General features: G+C 39.2%; 2 protein-coding genes across 4 annotated transcripts in view; both read left to right on the top strand.

Annotated features, from left to right (window-relative positions):
• Positions 1-1667, top strand: part of ipo9 (importin 9) — a 33495-nt gene extending 31828 nt beyond the window's left edge. Inside the window, 2 exon segments of the mRNA NM_001097178.1 lie at positions 82-158; positions 254-1667. Of these exon segments, the coding sequence (NP_001090647.1) occupies positions 82-158; positions 254-364 (188 nt within the window). The 3' untranslated portion in view covers positions 365-1667.
• A 6566-nt stretch (positions 1668-8233) lies between these two features.
• On the top strand, positions 8234-21491 carry shisa4 (shisa family member 4). 3 transcript variants are annotated; one of them, XM_018091360.2, is made up of 6 exons: positions 8234-8294; positions 8898-9034; positions 13840-14011; positions 15405-15535; positions 16981-17214; positions 20223-21001. In XM_018091360.2, the coding sequence occupies exons 1-6, from the start codon at positions 8266-8268 to the stop codon at positions 20270-20272; spliced, it is 753 nt and encodes a 250-aa protein (XP_017946849.1). In that variant the 5' UTR covers positions 8234-8265; the 3' UTR covers positions 20273-21001. The 3 variants fall into 3 exon arrangements, with proteins under 3 accessions (XP_017946849.1, XP_017946848.1, NP_001072683.1); XM_018091359.2 differs by lacking the exon at positions 8234-8294 and having other exon boundaries at positions 8672-9034; NM_001079215.1 differs by lacking the exon at positions 8234-8294 and having other exon boundaries at positions 8895-9034; positions 16993-17214; positions 20223-21491.
• The last annotated feature ends 1975 nt before the right edge of the window (positions 21492-23466 follow it).

The raw sequence follows: 23466 nt of genomic DNA, 5'->3' as shown, positions 1-23466 counted from the left end.
AACATGAAATACTTACATTTGTTTGGGCCTTAATATATTGAAATTACCGTAAACCGTATTCTAATTCTATTTTTTCCATAGATGATGATTATTATGAAGATGATGAAGAGGATGATCCTGATGTACTGAAGGATCCTCTATATCAGATTGACTTACAGGTAGATATACTGAAGTATTGCTATGATAGCAAGCAAAATGGATCCACTTTTTGTTTATGTCTGGTAATGTATTATGTATTGTTTCCCTCCCGTAGACCTACCTGACAGATTTCCTGAGGCAGTTTGCTCAGCAGCCATGCTTTTCTGCATTCTCCGAACATCTCAACGACAATGAGCGGCGGACCCTTCAGTCAATTGGAATTTGAATTCCCCAGCTATGGAATGATGCCTGGTGCCATCCCAATAATGATTAAAGGGCTGCCCAGCAATATCACGTGAACTGGTGACTGCCTTTCCTGGGACACCCTGCTGATGCTCTGAAGTGAAATTTGTCATAAGTTTGTCCTTTAAAAGCCTAACTTGGGAATCTTCTCACTCCATTATCATTCCCGGACAATTGGTGATCATAAGTAAACTTATACTTATAAGCTTATCACTTATATCATAAGTAAATTAAGTTGGTGTAAAGAGGTGGCTACAAAGCACTTAGCAAAGTTTCTCTGGATGCATTTCCCCTGAGGAAGAGTTACAGATGCTGCAGTGTCAAAACAGACTGATTCTTTTCTTTGAACGAACCACACAATCACATCAGCGTGTTTCCCGCATACTTTGTGTCTGTGCAATTATGGGATACCAGTGTTACCTTCCCTACTTCTTTAAATTAAAACATAGTGCCTTGTGATAATGCAGGGTAAACACATTCTAAATGCTCTATTCCACATAGTCCAACGACCTCTGTGTATGGCACTGGTTTGTGAGAAACCTAATTTCTGTTGGTTGAACCCCTTTTAAAATAGGTATATTTTGTGTCAACAAATGAGAATATTAGCTGTACATGTAGCACTGGTGCTCCTTCTGAAGACAGAATGCCATTTGGGAAGTCTGCACCAACCTTTGGACTGAAATGTATGTGACCTCAACTTTGTAGACTACTTTCTGTTGCTTATTTTTTAGATCACACAGACTGGATGCTTCACATTAACCCTTTTTGCACAAATCCTAAGGGGTCTGTGAGACATGCAAGGCACCTTTACACACAGATTCATGTGTAGAATTATTGTAAACTGATGTTTCCTTGCCTTTTTACAATCTGGTTTAACACCAACAATTTTAGAACAGGTGGCGCTTTTAGCAACTGCTTTATAACAATGACTGAGAAGTTGCAATTTTTAACTAATCCGGTCAAATACATAAATCCAGCACTGCGATAAAAAATGCAGAGGCCTTTTTAAAGTGCTAAAAATAATCTTAAATGTCTATAACATCAGTTTCACAATAACATTATTTATCTACAGGGTCAAAAAAATGCAATGATGACAGTTCTGAATTACATTTCATGTGGTAAAGTCTATTCTTAAGGCTTTACTGTTTTTGTCAGTGCAAAATACTTATAGCATTAGAGAATGCGGAGACTCAACTGTATTGCTTTTACAAGGAAGCATTTGAAAACATTTAATAGGTTTGGGTCATGTCCATGTTTAACAAACTGACATGAGAACTGAGGTAAAATAAAAGAAAAGTTGATATGATTTATGATGGTTAATTTTTTATTTTATTCATACGTTTATATCATAAAGTGTTCACTGCAATGTTCACTTTACGTGTTCACCCCCCCCCCCCCCCAAAAAGAAAATAGCAAAAAAGCAGGCCTATTTGTTTCCTCACTGCACCCTTATGCTTCTGAAGATACACCACATGGTGGCTTCTGTTAAGAGTTTTTTTTTTTTTTAATTAGAGTAAATGAGGTGCTGGCTGGAGAGCAACAGGGCAGGAGCAGAAAAAGTGTGCCCTGAATAAATAGTTGGAGGCAATTCCTATGATAACTTCAAAGTAATTAAAGAATTATGTAATCCAATAGCTGGCTTTGTAGCCAGCCCTCTTAACTCACACTAGTAGTGTTACACCAAAGTTACACTTGTCACATCTGAGAAGTGATTTATAATTCTTGTTGTAAATTAGACTGTATCACATGTATCCAGTGAAAAAAGACTCTTGTAAGTGCATGGGCTCTAATGCGTATTCATACCTGGCAAAGTTTACCTCTTTATTGTCACGTCACAATTTGTTTTCTCATTAGATACAGAATAGAAATATAACAGGACAAAGGACCACACTGAGTTTGAAGCTCATGGTCAGAAACGTAATTGCTGGATTACGATGACCTGCACACCATTGTGGGTAAATGTCTACCCATTCACTATTATTGAAAAGCACTACAACATTAGAATAGTAAAATCTATCAATCATATTCATTCCATGGAACCTTTATGAAGCTGGGTCTGAAATAAAAACTTAGGAAATATGATTAATCACTGACAAAATTACATGTATTATGTACACGATTTGCCCCCTTCCATCAAAATATTTTGGTTTCAGAAAAGGCAAAATCACTTTTACTTCTCTAGCCTCCCCAGGTTTCTGCAGTCTTTGATGTTTCTTTTATAAGTGGCAGGTTTTTTTTTTTTTTTACAAAAAAACTGATTAAAATGCTTCATTTATGTTTCAGAAAGAAGCTTAGTATTAATGACTAAAATAGCTGAGTGGAAGGGAATTGTGTCATTTTTTTTTTAAGAAGCTGCTGTATGTGGTGATTGGCTCTGTTTGAACACAGTTAATCTATCTAAATGTTCTGGAGGTGTGCCATGTTGGCATGTATATGGTAAATCAGCAGATAAGGAAATGCTGCTTCTTTTCACTTATTGTTAGATGTTGGAACAATAGCATGTCTGCCTTCCTTCTGAAAGGCCAGTTGTAGGTATCCTATCCATCTATTTTGCCTATTGGCTGATTGGTTAAATACTGTGAAAATATAAGAAACACTGACTTATTAAGAAATTGAGCAAAACAAAGAAGAGGTAAACCTGTGATACCAACCAGAGAAAGCCCTTTACAGTGGACCTGACACCCAGGCATAAAAAGCTGTTTAATAAAATTCCTTTTCAAATTAAACCTGAAACCCAAACACATCCATACCCATTATAAAAGCATTTAAAAATTCCAGCTTTCAATCATATATTGCCTGCCCCACATCTATGCCTAAGGAATAGAGGCGGGGCAGACAGTTACTTTGGTTTTCAATTCAGTGCTTCTTAGATGTTGCTGCACTCTTCACATTCCCCCTTCCTCCTTACAATCTAAATTGTTATACCAGTGCATAGGCATGAGCATCAGTCCCCCCCCATACTGGCATAAAAACAAGATTTTGGCAAGATACAAAGCTTTCCTTAATAACAGTGTCCACAAAATCACGACTGTCTTCTTGCTACAATTGTGAATTCCAAGGCTAAAGAAAATTAGATTAAAATAATTTATATAGTATAAGTGAAGTTTATTTTACTTGACAAACACAATAGAAAACAATTTAGAATTATTTCTTAGGGTGACAGGTCCCCTTTAAGGGCATTGAATTCATTAAATGGGAAGGAAAGGCTAATAAAGAGTTAATCTCAAAATGCAGGCATACCTTCAGTTCTCTCAAAAGTGCTCTTAAGTCTCCCCATATTTCTCCCGTTCAGATGATTAGAAGCCTCATAGGAAAAAAAAATGTTGAGCTTTGTAAAGAAAGTTCCCATAATGCCTCGCTCCTGCACCAAGACCGGTGTACATGTGCAGTTTGTAAAACTATGAGGAAGCTTCCTGCTGATTGGCTCAGATCACACATTCCTAAGGGGGGGGAAGGAGGGAGCGAGAGAGCGGAGTGTCTCTGGCACAGGAACACAGAGACAACAAATCCTGTTTCTTTTGACAGAACTCAGTGCAGCGTTTCTGTGAGTGCTTATGGCTGTATTTACATAGACCTTTCTGATAAAGCTTACTTAGTTTTTACCTTTCTTTCTCCTTTAACAAATAGATACCATACATAGCACTGCAAACATTGTTTGAGAAACATTAAATACTGTGCTGTCTGCATTGTTCCCTCACGCAAATTTAGAGGCCAGCACATACAACAAATTGTGGTGTGCAAACACAAAATTTTGTATTTATTCTGACCTGAGCACACTGTTTTTTTTTTGAGAAAAAAAATTGCACACACAAGATTAAAATGTGTGCACAAAAACATATTTGCTCACATACCCAAGGGAATTATATGTCAGCCTCACAAGTCAAAAGTGTGCCACTGAGGAGCTGCCAAATCATAAAATATCCTTTTTGAATATAGTAAAATCAAAAATGAGAATGTTGCCTTAAATACCACTGTAAGTAATTGCATTTAATTCTATTTGTAAATGACTGTTATTATTATTAAGAGCCAGTGGCGTAACTTCTCAGCGTCAGGCCCGGCACAGAGTAGCAAACTTTCCTGATCGTCTGCCCTGAAACATCCCACCCCTGCCCACTCATGTATAAATCTCTGCTCCCTGCCTGCTCTACTACCGCCGAGCAGGGATTTACATGCAACCGCTGGGTCTGCTTTTTCTATTGTTATGCCACTGTAGAAAGCATGCTGGCATTGCCATAGACTTCTCACTGACAATACTGCATGGTTTAATATTTTTATCTCTTAATTCTATTAAAGGGGTGGTTCACCTTCGGGTTAATTTTCATTATGTTATAGAATGGACTGTTCTTAGCAACCTTTTAGTTGGTCTTTATTTTTTAATTTGTATAGTCTTTGAATTATTTGCTGCCTGTCTGTTGCAAATGCTTACCTTTGTGTAATCTTTAAATGGTATTTGTCCTGAGATGCCCACCAGCCAATCAGAAGTGGATCTGGCAGAGGGGAGGGGGGGGAGGGAATGAAACACATGTGCAGTATGAAGCAAGGAGGTAAAGGAAGGGAGAATACCTTTTTAGAGATGGCTGCCTGTTCTAGAAAATGTGAAGTAAGTGTGACTGAGTAAATATTTGATTAGGTGAGCCAAAAGTGTGGCGTTTTTACTTAACAATAGGAGGACTATTGGGCAGTATGCTTTTTAAATTTTGACTTGCATTCTCCTTTAAGGCCCTGTATTGTTTACACCTTTTAGTCCCTGCATTGTTCACAACTCATGCTCAAAATGTAAGCGCCCACATTGCTCGCCTGTTTGCACCTCAGACTGTAGAAGTAGTGCCAGAATTGTGTCACTATCTGTCATTGTATTGCCTTATGCTGCCTGTGTGTGCCATACTCTGCCTGCCCTATGCTGCCTGCATGTGCCATATTCTGCCTGCCCCATACTGCCTGCATGTGCCATACTCTTGCCTGCCCTATGCTGCCTGTGTGTGCCATACTCTGCCTGCCCTATGCTGCCTGTGTGTGCCATACTCTGCCTGCCCTATGCTGTCTGTGGGAGGTAAATCTGGCAAGGGGTTGTTCTAGGAGTTTGTTTGGAATTAGTCATTATATAGTCCCTAAGGTATGTTATTATGTGCTGGGGGTTGTGGTGCCATCCACAGGGGAGACATGGATTTTAGGGTATGTCTTAATATGACTTAATAAACTTCTTTCACATATGAATGGTGATATCTCTGCAGTGAGCACTAACGACTTGGGTTTTTGCTGCGCTACCACCATTAATGTGGGTATGGTCTTAAAAGCTCTTGTGATAATATGGGTGTGGTTTTAAAAGGGTAATGGTCAAAACTCGCTTCCATTATCTGCCCTCCATCAAGCCAGACAAATTCTGTCCTTTAGTAGCAGAGAAGTTGGACAGAACCGCTCTACATCATACTAAAAGTTGATTCAAAGGTAAACAACCACTTCAAGTATAGGAGGCTATACTTTGTTTTGGAAGGACACAGGCAATAGAAAAGGGGGAGCTGTTTGTCTGTTTTGTCAGCTCCTGTTGCAAATAGAAAACGCTGCTAGTTTAGAGCAAGTAATAATGGGAATTTTAATTACCTTGATATGGACTAGAGCAAAAAGCCACTCCTGGTAATTTAAAGAACTGAAATTCTAATTTTTAAATCTGAATTGTGGCTCCTCTAGTGCAGAGAGCGCTGTAGTTATGTGCCCCCCCCCCCCCCCCCGCGCGCGCGAAAAAGCTAAACGTCGGGGGGGGGGGGGGCGGTTTAAACTTGGCTGCCTGAGGCAGCACTGATGGTACTTAGAGGTTTACTCAAAATTAATGTGAAAAAGGCACCAGGGCAACATCGTATATACCCTCAGGTACAGAGAGAGTTTAGTTTTAGCCAGGCCTCGATTTCTGATAATCTCAGACTTGCTTTTATCTGGTATGGTACCTATAGATTGGAGGAAAGATGTGATTCCTATAGTTTAAAGGGGATTACAATAATAGGCCATACTAAATTATGTTATGGAGCATGGCATTATGAGCTTTATGAAGGACAGGTCATGTCAGACAAATATAATTGCTTTTTATGATGAAGTTAGCTGGACAGTGGGGGTGCAGTAGATATGATCTCTTTGGATTTTGCCAAAGAATTTGATACTGTGCCCAGGCCCGGATTTATGTTCGCGGATGCGCATGTGTGCACGGTGGGTGGGTCGGGCGGCCTTGGGGCGCCCGGATAAGAAATCTATTGCTGACCATGCCCCACAAATGACTGCTTTCTAAACTAAGGTCTGTTGGTCATAGTAAAGTCGTTTGCGCATGAATAGTACTGAATCAGGCTTTGCAGAAGACAAAACGCTGCACCCCTATTAATTCCTGTCAGAATATGGCATCTTTGCAGCAGGATCTTAAGAAAAGTGACAGATGAGATTTAATGTAGATAAATGTAAGGTCATGGACCTGGGATGTAAAAATATGCAAGCCAGTTATACCCTTTAGGGCTGTGACACACGGGGAGATTAGTCGTGCTGCGAGAAATCTCCCTTGTTGCGGGTGACTAATCTCCCCGAAATGCCATCCCACCGGCTAGAATGTTAATCGCCAGTGGGATGGCATATGTGGCGGCGTGTGTTGAAAATATACCCGTGCTATGGTAAACAAATTCTAAACAATTATATTTAAATGTGAATAAATTACTTGGTGATCACTATGCAGCCATCCTCCAACTAATCCCTAGTGTTACAAAACAATAAATAACCACAGAGTTGGCGCTCATGAAACACTCATATGTGTTAAAATTAATCAATCAATCTTTATTAAAAATATACCATAAATCAGTGTATCAAAAATCAAAAAAGTGCATATAATGACATTAATTCATTTCCATATAAGATTACACATTAGTTAAAAAGAAGATGGGATTGTAAACATTAAAATAGATTGGCAATATCTACAAAAATTAATTAATCAATACAATTATATAGAAATTCATTGATCAATGTAAATATAAACGATTTAGTTCATATGTATAAAAAAGCTACCATAAAGACCTATAATTTTAAACTGTAGAAACATATAATTTAAACTGATAGAGGTTAAAAAACGATTTGTGTAACATGATCACTAGTTAAGAATAATTAAACCATCCATTGTGCTAATATGGGCCTCACTCGGTCAAAACTAAGTTACATAATCAGCCGTTTGTAATAAAAAGCTGCAGCTAGATAAGAGAGACGTCGTGGGAAGCCAGACCTCCAGTCAGCACTATAATACCGGCGGTTCCCCGCACTGCAGGTAAGTAAAGTGTACAGAGAAAACCCTAACACTAATGTGTAATCTTATATGGAAATGAATTAGTCATTATATGCACTTTTTTGATACACTGATTTATGGTATATTTTTAATAAAGATTGATTGATTAATTTTAACACATATGAGTGTTTCATGAGCGCCAACTCTGTGGTTATTTATATGTGGCGGCGTGATTTGCCAAACTTCACCGACTTCTGCAAATCACGCCACCGCCATCCCACCAGCGATTTACATTCTCACCAGTGGGATGGCATTTCGGAGAGATTAGTCGTCCGTGACAAGGGAGATTTGTTGCGGCACAACTAAGCTTCCTGTGTGTCACAGTCCTTATGGGACTGCATTAGACAAATCCTTAATAGAATAAGACCTTTTAGTCCTTGTAGATAATAAACTTGGCTGTAGCAAGCAATGCCAGGCGGCAGCTGCAGGGATAACAAGGTTTTGAGCTGTATTAAAAGTAGAGATGCACCACATCCACTATTTTCAGATTCAGACGAACTCTGAGTTACTGCCTTTGTTAAGTTGCTATTGCAGATTGGAAATTTCCTGTGTACTCCCTTGTTTGTGCAGGACTCGGGGCAATGTGCATCCAGGTCATGTTATTTACCAGGTGAGTTCCAGTAAAATTTAATATATTGCCTCGGCTACAGAATTGTGAAGCAAATATTTTCTGGCTGTGTTGTGCATTTTTTAAAGGATTGCAAGGTAATATATTGGCATAAAAGGTCGAACTTGATGAATGTGTGTCTTTTTTCAACTTAATTTACTATGTTACTATATATGTTAAATGAGACCTTAGCAACCAGATAACTGAGGCAATGTTAAATTGGAGAACAATTAAATGAGTCAAAGGTGGTAAGAAATAAAACCAGTAACCAATAGCAAACTGTTCCACCAATTATACTTGCATTATACTAAGAACATGGATTGCAGCAAAGTTAAATTCTGTGAGGAAATTTGCCATTTCGTAATCTCAAATGCATTTACTGTGATACTTCAGCAAGAAACAATACAGACTAGCAAGCGTCCTTTATTTAGATTAGGTGATTTATATGCAGAGATCGCTTCTTTGGCAGTGAAAGCACCATACGTGTGACTTCCGCCACATGACATGAGTGTGTATGTATGACAGTAAGGAGTCAGGAAAACATGATGAGGGAGCGAGAGCTGAATGGCTGAGTAACCTTAGGCTCCCTCTCTGGGCCCACTGCAGTGTTCAAGCTAGAACGCGGCCTTCGATTACTCAACCGACTTCTCCCAGCGTTTGCATCATTTGTGGGGGGAGCTGGAAGATGGCAGCGGAGGTTCTGGGAGCTGCCTGGATCCTGCTCTGCGCTCTGTCACCGCTGGGTGAGTAGGAAACCATTGTAGCTGTATGCGCAAATGGCGCATTAGAGTTGCATTGTACAGTTTTGTTGTCCCACTGTGTGTTTGTATCATGTACGCATCAAGTGTGTGCATACTGCGTGTGATATTCCCCGCCAAAGTTGCACTTTTTATTTTATTTATTTTTTTTTTTTGCATATCATTAAACATGAAACATATCAAGTCATTCATATAAGGAATCCGCTCACTGGCAGAGCTGTCTGTTTTTGAGCCTTGTAATTGCTTTATTAATTCTTAGATTGACAGAGCTGCTGTTCTTCATGGCCAGGGATCCCCAACCTTTTTTACCCCGTGAGCAACATTCAGCTGCAAAACTTGTTCGTGAGCAACACAATACGTGAACAGTAGTGCAAACACAATTTTTAATAATAATAATAATATACACTATATTAAAATGTTATATAATATCAAAATATCAGTGTGAAATCTGGCACTGCATGTTTTCTGCCAGTTTTTGAAAATCTGAGGTGTAGCTGATGGGAAGCAGTATGGCACACTGGAGCTCTGAGGGTACAGATGGGAAGCAGTATGGCACACTGGAGCTTTGAGGGTACAAATGGCAGGCAGCATGGCACACAGAAGCAGCAAGGATAAATAGAGGAGAGAATGGCAGGAGCAATCAGGTAGAGGAGATTGTGGACAGGATAATGGCACAGAGGAACAAGGAATAAAAGAATGTAAGATGTAGAACTTTTTGGAAACATATTTCTGGTACAGCAAGTTTGGTAAAAAGGTAATGGGTAACAGAGAATGTGAAATATATGAAATATGAAAAAATTGGCACAGCAGTGGCATGGGGAGAAGGGATCACTAGGATGGCTTACCAGAAAAGTATTGTGCTGGGAACAGATAAAAAATATTCAGTGGAGGGGAGCTGGAACTCAAAAGATTGTGCTGGTATAATTAACAGCTGGATTTGACAGGAGGCTCACAGGACTGATCAGGATCTTTTCTCACCCTCCTTCTTAGCCCCCCTGCTCCCTGATTTGCGATTGTGCCTCCAGTCAAATTCAGCAGCAGTTATAGCAGTACAAACTTTTCTCTCCCCCCCCCCTTCCTAACTCCTCCAGCTCCCTCTCTTGTGACCCTGCCTCCTGTCATATCTCTTCCTCTGTTCCGAGCTCTTCCTGCTGCCTCACTAGCGATCCTGCCTCCTGTCCTATCTCTCCCTTTGTTCCCAGCCTGCTCCCTCACTTGCCATCGTTCGTGCCTCCTGTCAAATCCAGCAGTGAGTGATAGCCACAAGATCTCTCTGTGACTCTTTCCAGCCCCGACTGCTGACTGCTGGATTTGACAGGAGGCACGATTGATGGCAAGTGAGGGAGCAGGCCGAACTCGGAACGAAGAGAGAGATAGGACAGGAGGCAGGATCGCAAGTGAGGGAACACAACTAGAGATTACTGGGGGGAGAAAAAGAGATCGCAGACATACTTACAGTTGCGATAATGAAGTTCTTCCTGGCTGTCCCCACTTTATATGGCCAGAGCAGTTTTCCTGTCCAACAGGTTAACTGACACCTGCAGGGAGACCTACGCGAGCAACATCAAGAGTGGCTGCGAGCAACATGTTGCTCGCGAGCTACGGGTTGGGGATCCCTGTTCATGGCCATACACCGATTCTAGCTGCCAATATCAGTCCTGCCTGACCAACATCTTGCCTGAAGTCGGCCGGATATCAATCTGGCAGGATTGATTTTTCTGTTGGAATCTGAAACCACATCGGCTCGTTGATGCGGTCCCTGAACCGACTGCGCCAATACCTGCCATTCTAATTCGATCATTTGACCGCAGGGCAAAATGACTGAATTTGCCCGATATCGCCCACCCGTCACAAGCGAGCGGATCTTACCATGTATGGCCACCTTTACTGCAATGTAAAGCAGTAAGCAAGGTCTTTAGTAAGCTTGCTATATATAGGCACTGGCCTGGGACAGGCAGAGACAGAAACAAGTGGGCTTATGAAGTCACTCTAATACCGGAGATCTGGTAACAGGGCTGCTGCAATATCTGTTCCCATTTTTCTGGATAGTGAGAAATATAGGGAAACATGGTCGGACTGGGGGGTGCAGGGTGATGCCGCACCCCCCAAGGTGCCCCGGTGGCTGCATCGCCCGCACCCGCTGTCCTCCCCTGAAAGTGCGTAAGTGAAGCACGTCCGGGGCGGCCCAGATCCGATCCCTGTTACTGCTCCCCTGGCCGCCAGGACCCACCGGGTTTTTTCCGGTATTCTGGCCGCCAGTGAAATTAGCGGGCTGCTGCTGCTGCACAAGGCACATTCCACATTTTTACTCGCTTTGACCTGCTACCCAACTGCTGCAAACCAAAAGTGATGTCACTAAGTGGGCGGGGTAGAAAACATGTTTTAAAAAAGTAAAATCTTGCAGCAAATATTTGTCTATTTCCAGTTTAACTGTGAACAAGTAAAATCACGTATGTACTTATAATTGCTGCATGTAGTTTTTGCTAGATGATGAAGCAACTCTAAATTACAGGTGAAATTGTATTCTTCCTACAGTTTATGGTTCTATCTCATCCCTTTAAAACAAAGAACCTATAAAAAGATGACCAGATCTTCCTATTATTTTGAAACACTTTTAAGAAAAATGATACTGACCAGAACATCATTTAAACCAGGTATAGAGACAAAATACATGTCTCACAGATAAAATAGTAGTTGTCCTTCCTATACAGAAGTCAGGCTAGGCTCGATCAATCGATCGCCGCATAGTTCATGCATCTCCTGATACTTTCCCCGGCATCGCCGTATCGCCTTTGTTCAAATGACAGGAAGCCGAGTTTTTACTGGTATTTTCTACTAAAGCATTCAAAATAACAAATAGTTTTCAGGATAGGGCAATTATTGGGGGAGGGTAGAATAGATTTTTTAGTTAAAATTTTTTAGTGTAAAGAAAGTTCCCATAATGCCTCACTCATGCACCGAGACCCAGACCAAGTGTAAATGCTTAGTTAGTGAGACTATGGGGGAGATTTACTAATCCACGAATCCAAATCCCGAAAGGGAAAAAATCGTATTGGTAACGAAAATTTTGCGACTTTTTCATCGCCGTCGCAATTTTTTCGTATGTCGCAACTTTTTCGTCGCCGCCGCGATTTTATCGTATTTTGCGCGACTATTTCGACGCCATCGCAATTTTTTCTTATGGAGCAATTGGAAATGGCGAAAAAACCAATCCGATTTTTTTGCGACGGCGACAAAAAAGTTGCGGAAAATATACGAAAAAGTCACAGAACATATGAAAAAGTTGCGACGGCGACGAAAAAGTCGCAAAAATACTGATCATTGCGAAAAAAAAACGCATTCGGACGCCTTCAGACCGTTCGTGGATTAGTAAATCTCCCCCTATGAGTCAGCTTCCTGCTGATTGGCTCAGATCCACATTCCTAAGGGGGGGGGAGTGAGTTCTTGGCATTCTTGAGGGAGGGGGGAGCAGGAGAGAGCAGAGAGCTCAGGGAACTCAGTGCAACATTTCTGTGAGTGCTTATGGCTGTATTTACATAGACCTTTCTGATAAAGTGGGGGCCCTTGAAGTAGCAGTCCCAGTGGGCCCGGACACCCCAGTCCAACCCTGATTATAATGATTGCATATATGTTTAATATGCCTTCTAATTAAGCTGTGTGTAAAGGAATAAACATCTTGTTGATTTCAGGGTGCATAATTGGTACTGCAGTGTATGTGGATGCAACATTGGAAGACCTCATGCCTCATAGAATTTTATTTGGGTGACTTTGGCAATACTGTCTACAGATGTTAGAGTGTAATTTTATTACTTATCTTCCTAGTCAATCCTTTGCCTATTCATATTCCAGTCTCTCATTTTAAATAACTGCCTGGTTGCTAGGGTAAATACGACCCTAGCAACAAGGTTGTTGCTGAAATGCCAAACTGGAGAGCTACCAATTATCAGGTATTTATTATTAATTTTTTTTTATTATTATTATCAGGTATTTGTCAAGTATAAAATTTGGACCCCCTGTGATGTACCATAAAGGACTGATTTAGACCCTTTGCCATTGTTCTTTTGTACCCCCTTGAAGGTTACCCTGATTATAGCAAAAATCATTTCACTTCTACATGGAAAGAGGAAACCTTGAAATGAGGGATACCCGTAAAATGTACAATAGTGACAGGTTCACATAAATAACAGTTTAAATGTACCACACTAATACAGCTACTGAAAATAATATTTATTTACTTGTAGATTTTTCACTAGGCAGTTGTTTACTTTTGCTTAATAGTCCTGAATATTCCTGACTACCCATCTTTTTATAGAGGTGGTTCCAGAGCAATCGTTTTTTTACCCCCATTTGAAAGTTGCAATGAAGCAGAAGCTCAAGGTAAATAGTTAACTATAAAAAAATTAGTAATGAAGACCAAATGGAAAATTGCTAAGAATAAGATGTTCTACAACATACTAAAAGTTAGCTTAAAGGGTAACTACCCATTTTATGTCACTTATTCTCACTGGTTTAACATTTTTAGAGTAGCAGCAGTCTTGTTGAGTCCCCTCTTTTCTGACAGATTGATCATTCATTTGCAATGATTATTACAAATGAGAGATAAACATAGGAAAATTACAAACCTATCTTTGCTTGATGCTTTGAATGATTTATGATTTAAATGCACAGCAGAATTGAACAAAAAAGATATGTGTGCATATACAGTGTTTATTCTGCATGTTCTCTTTATTTGACTTAAATAAGTGTTCATATTTAACTGGTTCCAAATATTTTCTTTTTCAATTTTGCAGTCTTAGCAGATAATGATTGCCTCTGGTATGAAGACAGAAATGGAGCCTGGCATCCTGGATTTAATTGTTATGTATTCTCATTCTGCTGTGGTAATTGCCACGAGAGATTTTGCTGCATGAACCCCCTTCAGCAAATCAGTGAGAGGGAGCAGAAAACATGTTTACCACTAAGGTGGATGTCATACCCCAATCTAAATTTTGTTAATCTATGTTTCTTCTCTCAACCTTAATTCTATTCTATTTATATTTTTTAAAGTTCAAAGGAGATGTCACTGCATTGCATTACAAATGTCTTTTATTGGTCTAAAGGTAGAGAAACCCAATTTCATTTCATTTAAAGGAAAACTATACATGGATAATAAATATGTAACCAACAGACGATTTATAACATGTGCCCTATTATAGAATCTTACCACATATTAGTAAATATTGCCCTTAACACATTTTACCTTGAGCCACCATCTGAAATAATGCAGATGCTATGTATAACAACAAGAAGAAGTGTGTGAGTAAATGGCACAACTATGTTCACATGCTGTGCTTCTGTCAGTTATGCTTAGTGCATCAGAACGTAATAGTTAGCCTGGTAGTATTACCTTATATGACAGACAAACTAACTTTCTGCTCAGTGATTTGCACTGACCCCTTAGCTACTCATTAACTGCACACTAAGCTTGTGAGTGTCAGTGACACACCCGACAAAATCCAAGATGGTGAACTCCTTTGACAAAGGCCTTGGATCATTACTGTTGTAGAGACTCTGCATCATTAGGCTGGTTCAGTATATAAAATATAGCATTTCTAGCCTTATTAATTTAGCCTTTTAGTGTTTAGTTCTCCCTTAATAATCCACAATGAACCAAACTGTATATGTCAACTATCTTACCGTGTCTGGCTTTGTTCCCTGTTCCTACTATTATAACCATATATGTTATGTTATTAAAATGTAAGCAGTCTGTTTATTTCTGCTCTCAGAATGTATAACATAAATATAAACTTTATATGGATGATTTACTAACACATTTGTTATCATAAATGACCCCTGCTATGGTTTTACTCTATTGTCCAACTCCCTTTTTGATCTCAGTGCAGAAACCACCTTAGCCTGTAACTGAGCATTCTGTTTTCTAGTACAGTTCTATAATAAAAATACAAATGATCGAAAAACACAATATGATATGGAGGTGGACTGATCTGATCACGGGCAGATTTCAGCTGCCAATTTGTGTCCTTCAGACCGATTTGGCAGCTTTTCTGCCCATGTATGGGCCCAACCGATTAGCCTACTCAACTGATATCTGGCCTAAAATTGGCCAGATCTTTAATGGGCAGGTTTGATTTTCCTGAAGGATCGGGGACCACATTGACTTGTTGATACCTGCCATTTTGATTCAATCGTTCTAATATGGAATTAGCCCAATATCGCCCATCATAGTGGGCTTATCAGAAACTGACAGTAAAGTGTATGGCTACCTTTAGTGCTACTGGAAATATTACCTTTCCCTGTGTTTCTGTTTATTTTTTGAATATGTCAACTGCAGACTGAACCACTTTATCTTTCACAGCCCAAAGACAATGTTTGGTATTGGATTTGCTGTTGTTCTCTTTCTTGTGGTGATTATTACTCTGGTCTGCTGTTTTTTCTGCTCCTGCTGCTATTTATATCAGCGTCGCCACCACAGATCCACTCCACACAGTGAGTTAAATCTAGTTAAAGAATAGTTTAAAAAACTGAGTAAGGTCCTTCTAGCAGCTAAGATATCCTACCTCTGTCTACCTTTGTCTTTCTGATTATAACATTGTCTCCTAAGGGAAGAACCTGCTTTTCATTTAGCTGCTGCTAGTCATCATCATTATTTATTTAGATATTGCTAGCAAGTTACACAGGACTTTAAATTAATTTTATAATTATATAATCTACAGCTCCTAGCATTTTTTGTCAGCAGAGATGTCACAGAGCTGCATAAGTATGGGATTAAGTGAGGGTTGGATGAGAGAGCAGGCATTAGTTTTCAAATTTTACATGACCCAGTAACAGCCATTAAAGATAAGGATTTTTTTCCATACAGCTGAATACAAGTGTTTCTAACTATTTACAAAACCTGTATGGGGTACATGCATGTAACCATATAATTGAGATTGACTCTTATATAAACAGTTTTGTTATGCCTGTAAGTGCCCCTCTAACACCCTACAGTTTTACTTAAAGGAATACTGCAATGGGAATGTTTTTTTTTTAAACACATCAGTTCATAGAGCTTCTCATTATAATTCTGCATTGAAATCCTTTTTTCAAAAATGCAAACTGATTTTTTTATATTTGATTTTGAAATTTCACATGGGGCTAGCCATATTCTTAATTTCCCAGGGTGCTACAGCCATGTGACCTGTGCGCTGATAAACTTCAGTCATACTTTACTGCTGAGCTGCACTTTGTGAGAGGGAGTGATATCACCCTCTCCCTTTCCCCCCCAGCAGCCAATCAACAGAACAATGGGAAGGTAGCAAGATAGCAGCTCCCAGTATGAGAATAGCACTCAATAGTAAGAAATCCAAGTCTGGCTTGGGACTCCTCCAGTTACATGGGAGTAGGAGAAACAATAGGTTACCTGAAAGCATTTCTAATGTGTAGTGCTGGCTCCTTCTGAAAGCTCAGACTCAGGCACAATGCACTGAGATGGCTGCCTACACACAAATATTATTACTAAAAAATACATTTGTTGGTTCAAGAATACAATTTTAAATGCTAGAGTGAATTATTAGCTATGTAAACAGTGTAAATTAGAAATTAAATGTATACCATAACAATAATGACAGAATGCCTTGAATGCAAGTGCAACAGGATACTAGTCACATGCACTCTAATATACTAGCCATGTGTCTCTACACAAGTGGCATCATTAGCAAAAGTTTTATGTGCTCAATAGTAGATGGTAAGGTTTGAACATGACTGTTGTGTGTATTTATTTTTTTAATTAAATATTTAACATAACATTAATGTGATACATTATGTTAAAAGATGTCAGCTGTTAGGCTTAAATACAAATTTTACACCATGGCTCTTGTTTTATATCTTATACTATAGTTTTATTATTTCGTTGCTTTATATTTATCTTTCTTCAAAGATCATTGGCTTATTAGTTTTGTCTTTAGCCCAAGAGATACATATGTCTGGAATCCCTCAAGCGCAGAAGCAGCCAATTTATCCAAAACAACCTTCATGCCCTCCATATCCTGTGCAGCCAACATATCAAATGGATCCTAATCTTGTCCCACCCCAAGCAGGATATGGACTTGTGCCAGTGTTCCAAGCAAATGGGCTCAGTCCCCAGTATCCAATGTACCCTCCAGTTCAACAACCCTACAACCCAAATGGTAAGGAAACATGTTCTGTTCATGACCCTGATGGTACATGTACCAAATATCAAATATTTTTCTTTATCTTACCAATGCACATATAATCCTTTTACATAATGAACTCCTATTTACAAAACAGTCACAACAAAAGGTGTAGAGAGAGGGGATTGTATGCTGGTAATGCAAAACCAAATATAGGGTAGCTTTCTCTGTTTATAAATAATCATTTCCCTGTTTAAAAATAATACAACCTATACAATTTTTGTGATAAAAACAAAAGGCAAAAAGTATTTTCATCAAAAGCCCTAACCATTGACTCATGTTGTTTATTTTGAAAAAGGGAATATATTGCCCATTTGACATTTATATTATAGCCTTCTGGATCAGTTTAAAAACTGCCAACTAAAACTATGTGTAGAATCCATTTTGTAAAAAAAAAAGTTTCACTTCGGGTAGATCCGTCTCTTTATTATGCAAGAAAGGGCTGCTACTTGAGTTATTGATGCCATCACACTTAAGCCCTTTTGTAGAAAAGCTACAATCTCCACCACTGTTGGCGAGGTATTCAAACTCATTTTTTGCCATAAAGAGAATATTTTCCAAATATGGGCAAAAAGTTTGGTTTTGGCTATGGAGTCAACTTCCACAGGAGAGGGAATCAAGAACGGTAATGCCAGAATGGGATTATTGCTGTTAAAGGAGAAGGAAAGGTAAAAGCTAAGCTTTATCTGAAAGGTCTATGTAAATACAGCCATAAGCACTCACAGAAATGCAGCAGTGAGTCCTCAAAAGAAACACAGGATTTCTTGTCTCCTTTTTTGTAAACATGTTCTTCTGTATCTGACTTCCTCTCTCAGAAAAATCCTTCATTCCCAGCTGCCAGAATCTGCGGAGCTCTGTCCTCTCTCCCTTCTCCTACTCCCATGGAGTTTTTGCATAGTACAAGAAAATGTAATTCTAAGGAACATTCCAATATATATTCATTCATGAACATTTCTCAGTGGTTTTGTTTAGTAGAAGCAGTATTAGTTTTTGTCCTCTGTGCCTGACTCTTAAAACAATGTAACAAGATTCAGGTCTCATCCAGGTCTTTTAATCAACTGAATTACAACATTGTTTCAAGAGTCAGAGCCAGGAGTAGCAATTACATTTACAAATAAGAAAATAAAATCATTTTCTATTACTATTCAAAAATAGCTTTTGGGTGGAGGACCCCTTTAAGAAAAAAATATGGTGAGCTCTTGGGAACATTTTGCATGTTTGACAATACTGCGAAATGCTTTATGTCCATATGCAAAAATAACATTTTCACAGTATGGTAAATGGAAAATGTTTATCCAAATTAGTTTTTCATGTAGGCAGTTTGACAGTATTTTCACAGATTTTAAATATTTAGTAATATTGTCTTACAATTGACTGTTGTACTGAATACCTTGGTAATATTGATACAATGTCCTTGCTATAAACTGTAATATGACACAAAAAGATGATTAGGCCTAACCTGTTCCTAAATGTATGTAATCGTTTAGCAAACCAATACTGATAAAACAGTAGAATTCATGAAAGCAATGCTGTTCAGAGGTATTCAAATTGCATAATATTTCCCTTATTACGTAGGTAGCTCAGGTTTGTCAGAACAGCAAAATCTCCTGAGACTGGTTAAGTAGCAACAGTGTTTGTGTTTTAGACACCGATGAAAGTACAACTTCAATAATAGCTGAGGTATTGTAGAATTACAAGCCTCCTTTGGTGTTTTTAAACACTTTAACTAGATAATTCCCAGTTATGCCCCTTGCCAAGGAGACCAGTTTGAGAACCACTACCCGAGAACTCCCAAACCCATCTGTGCCACCTTTTATTGGCTATAATAGAAACCTGCCTGTGTGTGCATTGAATGCTGAAGTTTAGAAACAACATTAGTTAAACAGGAGAAGTTGCAGTTGAATTATTATCAACATTATCCGTGTGAAGTTGGGTAGTTTTATTATATTATTTATTTATTAATTTATTTATTATAGATAATGCTGGGAACATGTGATGTTTGCAACTTTTGATGTTTTATATAATGGGCCTCTAATTTTCACTAAAGTTTTATCCTTAATCTGAGATATCTAGAAAATCTAAACTCTTAAAGGGGTTGTTCACCTTTTAGTATTGTTCAGCAACTCTCCAGTCTCCATTTTCTTAGAAACCAGGGAGTGACTTGAATGAGCGACTGGTATATGAATAGGAGAGGGACTGAATAGAAAAAAAAAGTTATAGAAAGTAACGATAACAATAAAACTGTAGCCTTACAGAGCAATATTTTTTTCTGCCAGGGTCAGTGACCCCCATTTGAAAGCTACGAAGAGTTTGAAGAAGAAGGCAAATAATTCAAAAACTATAAGAAATAAATAGGGAAGACCAATTGAAAAGTTGCTTAGAATTGTTCATTCTATAACATACTAAAAGTTAAATTAAATATGGAGCACCCCTTTAAAGGACAAGGAAAGGCAAAGTCACTTGGGGGTGCCAAAATGTTAGGCACCCCAAGTGACTTTAATCGCTTACCTTGTACCCCGGGCTGGTGCCCCTGTTAGGAGAAAACAGCACCAGCCCGGGGTACCTGTAGCGGAGCACTTCACTCTTCCTACTCGCGCTGCTGCTGATTGTCCGGGACAGGCGCATGCGCAGTAGTGTGAAAAGCCGACTTCTCTGTTAAAGTTTGGCTTTTCACTCTACTGCGCATGCAGCGACCCAGGAAGGAGGAAGCAATCACTGCTACCCCAGGCTGGTGCTGTTCTCTCTGTACAGGGGCACCAACCTGGGGTAGAAGGTAGGCGATTGAAGTCACTTGGGGGTGCCTAACATTTTGGCACCCCCAAGTGACTTTGACTTTCCTTCTCCTTTAATGCCCTTTAATTGTGTATTGCATCTCTGTATTTACATGGTTTAAATCCAGTTTTTCAAAAGAATTCTCTGTGTCCTTTTGTAGTTTAGGTTATTGTCTCCTATTAAATGGTAATTATTACACTTTTTTTTCTTAGGTCCCCCTCCATATATGCCTTACCCTAACCCAGTGCAGCCTGGAATGTGAGATCTTCATGGTATAAAATCTAGGGAGACGGCAACACATAAAGGAATTTGTAGACTTCTTGACCTTTGAGTGGAATAGCTGATCATTGTTGATCATCTGCTTGTAACAAAAAGACACTTTGATACACATTTATACACACATGTAATGTTTGTGTCACTATAAAGTATGTTATATTACCAAGTGCTGTGGGATCTGTTATCAGCTTACTGACAGCACTGATAAAACATTAAACAATGTTCATAAGCATGTTTGTATCACTAATATATTATTATATATATTTATATTTAGATAATATTAACTACACTGGAGTATTAAATGGACAGTCGTTAAAAAAGAATGGAAAGTTTACTATACAGATACTAAACTAAATATAAAGTTAACTGGCCTGGGTGCACTAGTTTTTCAGTAGTAAGAAGACCTGTGAGTGCCTTGCTTTCATTTTATTGTGTATGTGTGTATATATATTTTTTGACGTGTAAGTACAGTCATACATACTTGCCTTCAGCTATGGATTAATTTCTTAATGTAATGTACAAAACATAATAGTTTTGTAGTCAAATATTTTCATAGTTTTCATTCTTGTATGTGTGACTTGTTGATTTCCCTGCGTCCAAATGCTACCTATATCCACATCCCATGCCTCTTCTTTTCACCCCTTCACCAGTTATGTTGTGAATACGTTTAAGTAATGGAAAAGTGGGACAATAAAAATGTTAAAAAATGCTGCAATAGATTACTATATTTCCTAGTCTTAAATGCACATTATATGACAGAATGGCATGTCACCGGCAAGAGCAAGTATCCTCAAACTATGGATCCGGCCCTCCAAGGTAATTTACCTGGCCCCTGCTGCGTCCTCACCCCTGGCTACTACCTGTCTGCAAACACAGCAGGGAGCTGGAGGTCACAGCAGGGAGCTGGGGAGGAGGGACCCGGAGGACACAGTGGCGAGCAGGTAGCCAGAGGACGCAGTGGGGAGCAGGAAGCCGGAGCATGCAGCAGGGAGCCAAAGGGCACAGTGGGGAGCGGTGCAGCAGGGAGCCAGAGGACACAGCGGTTACTTAAAGGGAGGCATAGAATAAAAATTTTATTTTATTTAATTTTCTTTCCTTTTGCTACAGCAAAGCCTATGGGTTAAATCTTCTATTCTTCTGATAAGAAAGTACTTAGGAATGCTATCTCATTCTTTATTTGAATAAATATTTTTTCTTCTTTTTAAGGCTCTTACACACAGGCATTTTTATGTATTTACAAACGCATGCTATGCTCATAAAAACGCATATATAACCTTTATATGTATAACACTTATCGCATGCTTTTTTTTTCCGTTAAAAAGCATGCGATAATTAAGTCCTGATTCATTAAAGTAATTTCGCATGCGTTAAGACGCATATCGCATGCACAAAAAAACGAAATGTGTTATTTACCTCGCACTGCGTTAATTCTTGCATAGAAATAATACTAACGCATGATTCACAAACACGTATGAAGCATTAAATGCGCTAAATATCACATTAGTCTGTGCGAATATTAACACCTACTTGGGGTAGGCGGAATTGTGGTTCTTGAGCTTTTGGCAACACAACATGGACTTTGCAGTGGGATTTTTTCAAGTATGTGTTGGCCCTAGAGTGATGCATCCTCCAGTTTTCAGGGAAATGGTAATTTTCAGAACAGTACTTTTCCGAAAGTAATGGTTACGTGCGTAATACCGTGTGCTAACTAGGCGCAGCAAGTTAAATTGGCCCCTAAGTGCATTAAAGAGATACTGACACCAGAAATTAAACCTTTTTTTACATCTATCATAACATTGTCGTTGCATGCTGCTAATAAGTTTACCATAAAAGTATTTGCCCAATGCTTTTAGATTACCTGTCTGATCCCCCATGTTCCTCTATGAAGCGGTGGTCATATTTGTGCTGCAGTAGTCCATTAGTATTAGAAGCTATAACTGACAGGTTGAAAAGGGACAGTCAGGTTGGCAAAACTGTCAGGTTTAGGAACTTCAAGTAAGAATTACATACACAAGCAGCTGTATCAGCAAAGAATGGTCAACATGACCTATAGGTAATTTTTTATGTAGATTCATATATTAAAAAGCCATTTTTCTTGTCAGTATCACTTTAAGATCTATTGTCTTTTGAATGCACATCAGTCACAAGAAAATACAGCACATTGCAAATGCAGTGAAAAAAACTCTGAAAGCTCATGAGTACAACCAGGCAGAATATGAAGAAATCAGTTAACTGATGCATTTAAGTGCACACAAACCTGCTTATAAACAGCCTGTGTAAGAGTACTAAATCTTAATCCAAAATTGTCAAGTAATATGACACATTATAAAGACATAGCCCAATCACACCATTCTATAATGCTGCCTGACAGAAGGTGGCAACAGAGTAACAGCTGCTAAAGCTAAATTATAACATACATACATTTGTACTATATCCCTTTAAAGTAGTAGAAATTACATTGCACTGTAAATAACAAGGAAAATGTAAATCTCTGGGGGGGAGAGAGTGCCAAATATTAGACAACCCCCAGTGATAACCACTTACCTTATACCATGGGCCAGTGCTCCTGTTCACATTAAAAGACATGTAAACCCCCCCATAAAAACATTTAGTCAATGAACAGCCTTTTTTGAAATCCTTAAATACCTGCTACTCCGGTTGTTAAAATGTTAATGGTAAGACTGCAGCATCCCCTTAGGATGAGGGCAGACAAAGCGTTAAGCAGCTTTTCTCAGCCCTGCTTGGCTGAGAGAAGCAGATCCGCTCTGCGTGAGCACAGTCTGGCTTCTCTCAGCCAGGCATAAAAGCACAGGGCTGAGAGAAGTGGATTAACGCTTTGTCTGCCCTTGCCCTTAGTCACTAGGGATTCCTTCTTCTCCTATAACCCACTCGGTCCCCACGCTTAGGAATTGACTTTGGCTCTTGACTAACTGAGCATGCTCAGTTCTTTAAGGCTCAGGTTACCAAACGCAGAGCTGTCAAGTGTTACGGATTACCCAGGAGACCGACAATAATCTCACCCAGGTTTCTCCAACAGGTTTTTAAATCTCTTGAATGTGCACGCACACAAGCATTCCATGACATCACGCTAAATTTACGCATGTGCAATGGCGTCATATCAGTGGCGCACAGCATGCACCGTACTATCCCCTGGGAGGCAGTGCCCTCCAGTCTAGCAAC

This window comes from Xenopus tropicalis, chromosome 2 (genome assembly GCF_000004195.4).
Source record: "Xenopus tropicalis strain Nigerian chromosome 2, UCB_Xtro_10.0, whole genome shotgun sequence".
NCBI classification, from domain to species: Eukaryota; Metazoa; Chordata; class Amphibia; order Anura; family Pipidae; genus Xenopus; species Xenopus tropicalis.
The sequence above is the reverse complement of the archived record's forward strand: the minus strand, read 5'-3'. Positions and strand labels throughout refer to the sequence as shown.

What these genes read in the sequence shown, in the direction of transcription:
- shisa4 (XM_018091359.2), top strand. Translation starts at nt 8,806, where the DNA reads ATGTATGACAGTAAGGAGTCAGGAAAACATGATGAGGGAGCGAGAGCT. An exon ending in CCACAGATCCACTCCACACA is followed by an intron (nt 15,536 to 16,980) that starts GTGAGTTAAATC and finishes TTGGCTTATTAG; the next exon opens with TTTTGTCTTTAGCCCAAGAG. An exon ending in ACAACCCTACAACCCAAATG is followed by an intron (nt 17,215 to 20,222) that starts GTAAGGAAACAT and finishes TTTTTTTCTTAG; the next exon opens with GTCCCCCTCCATATATGCCT.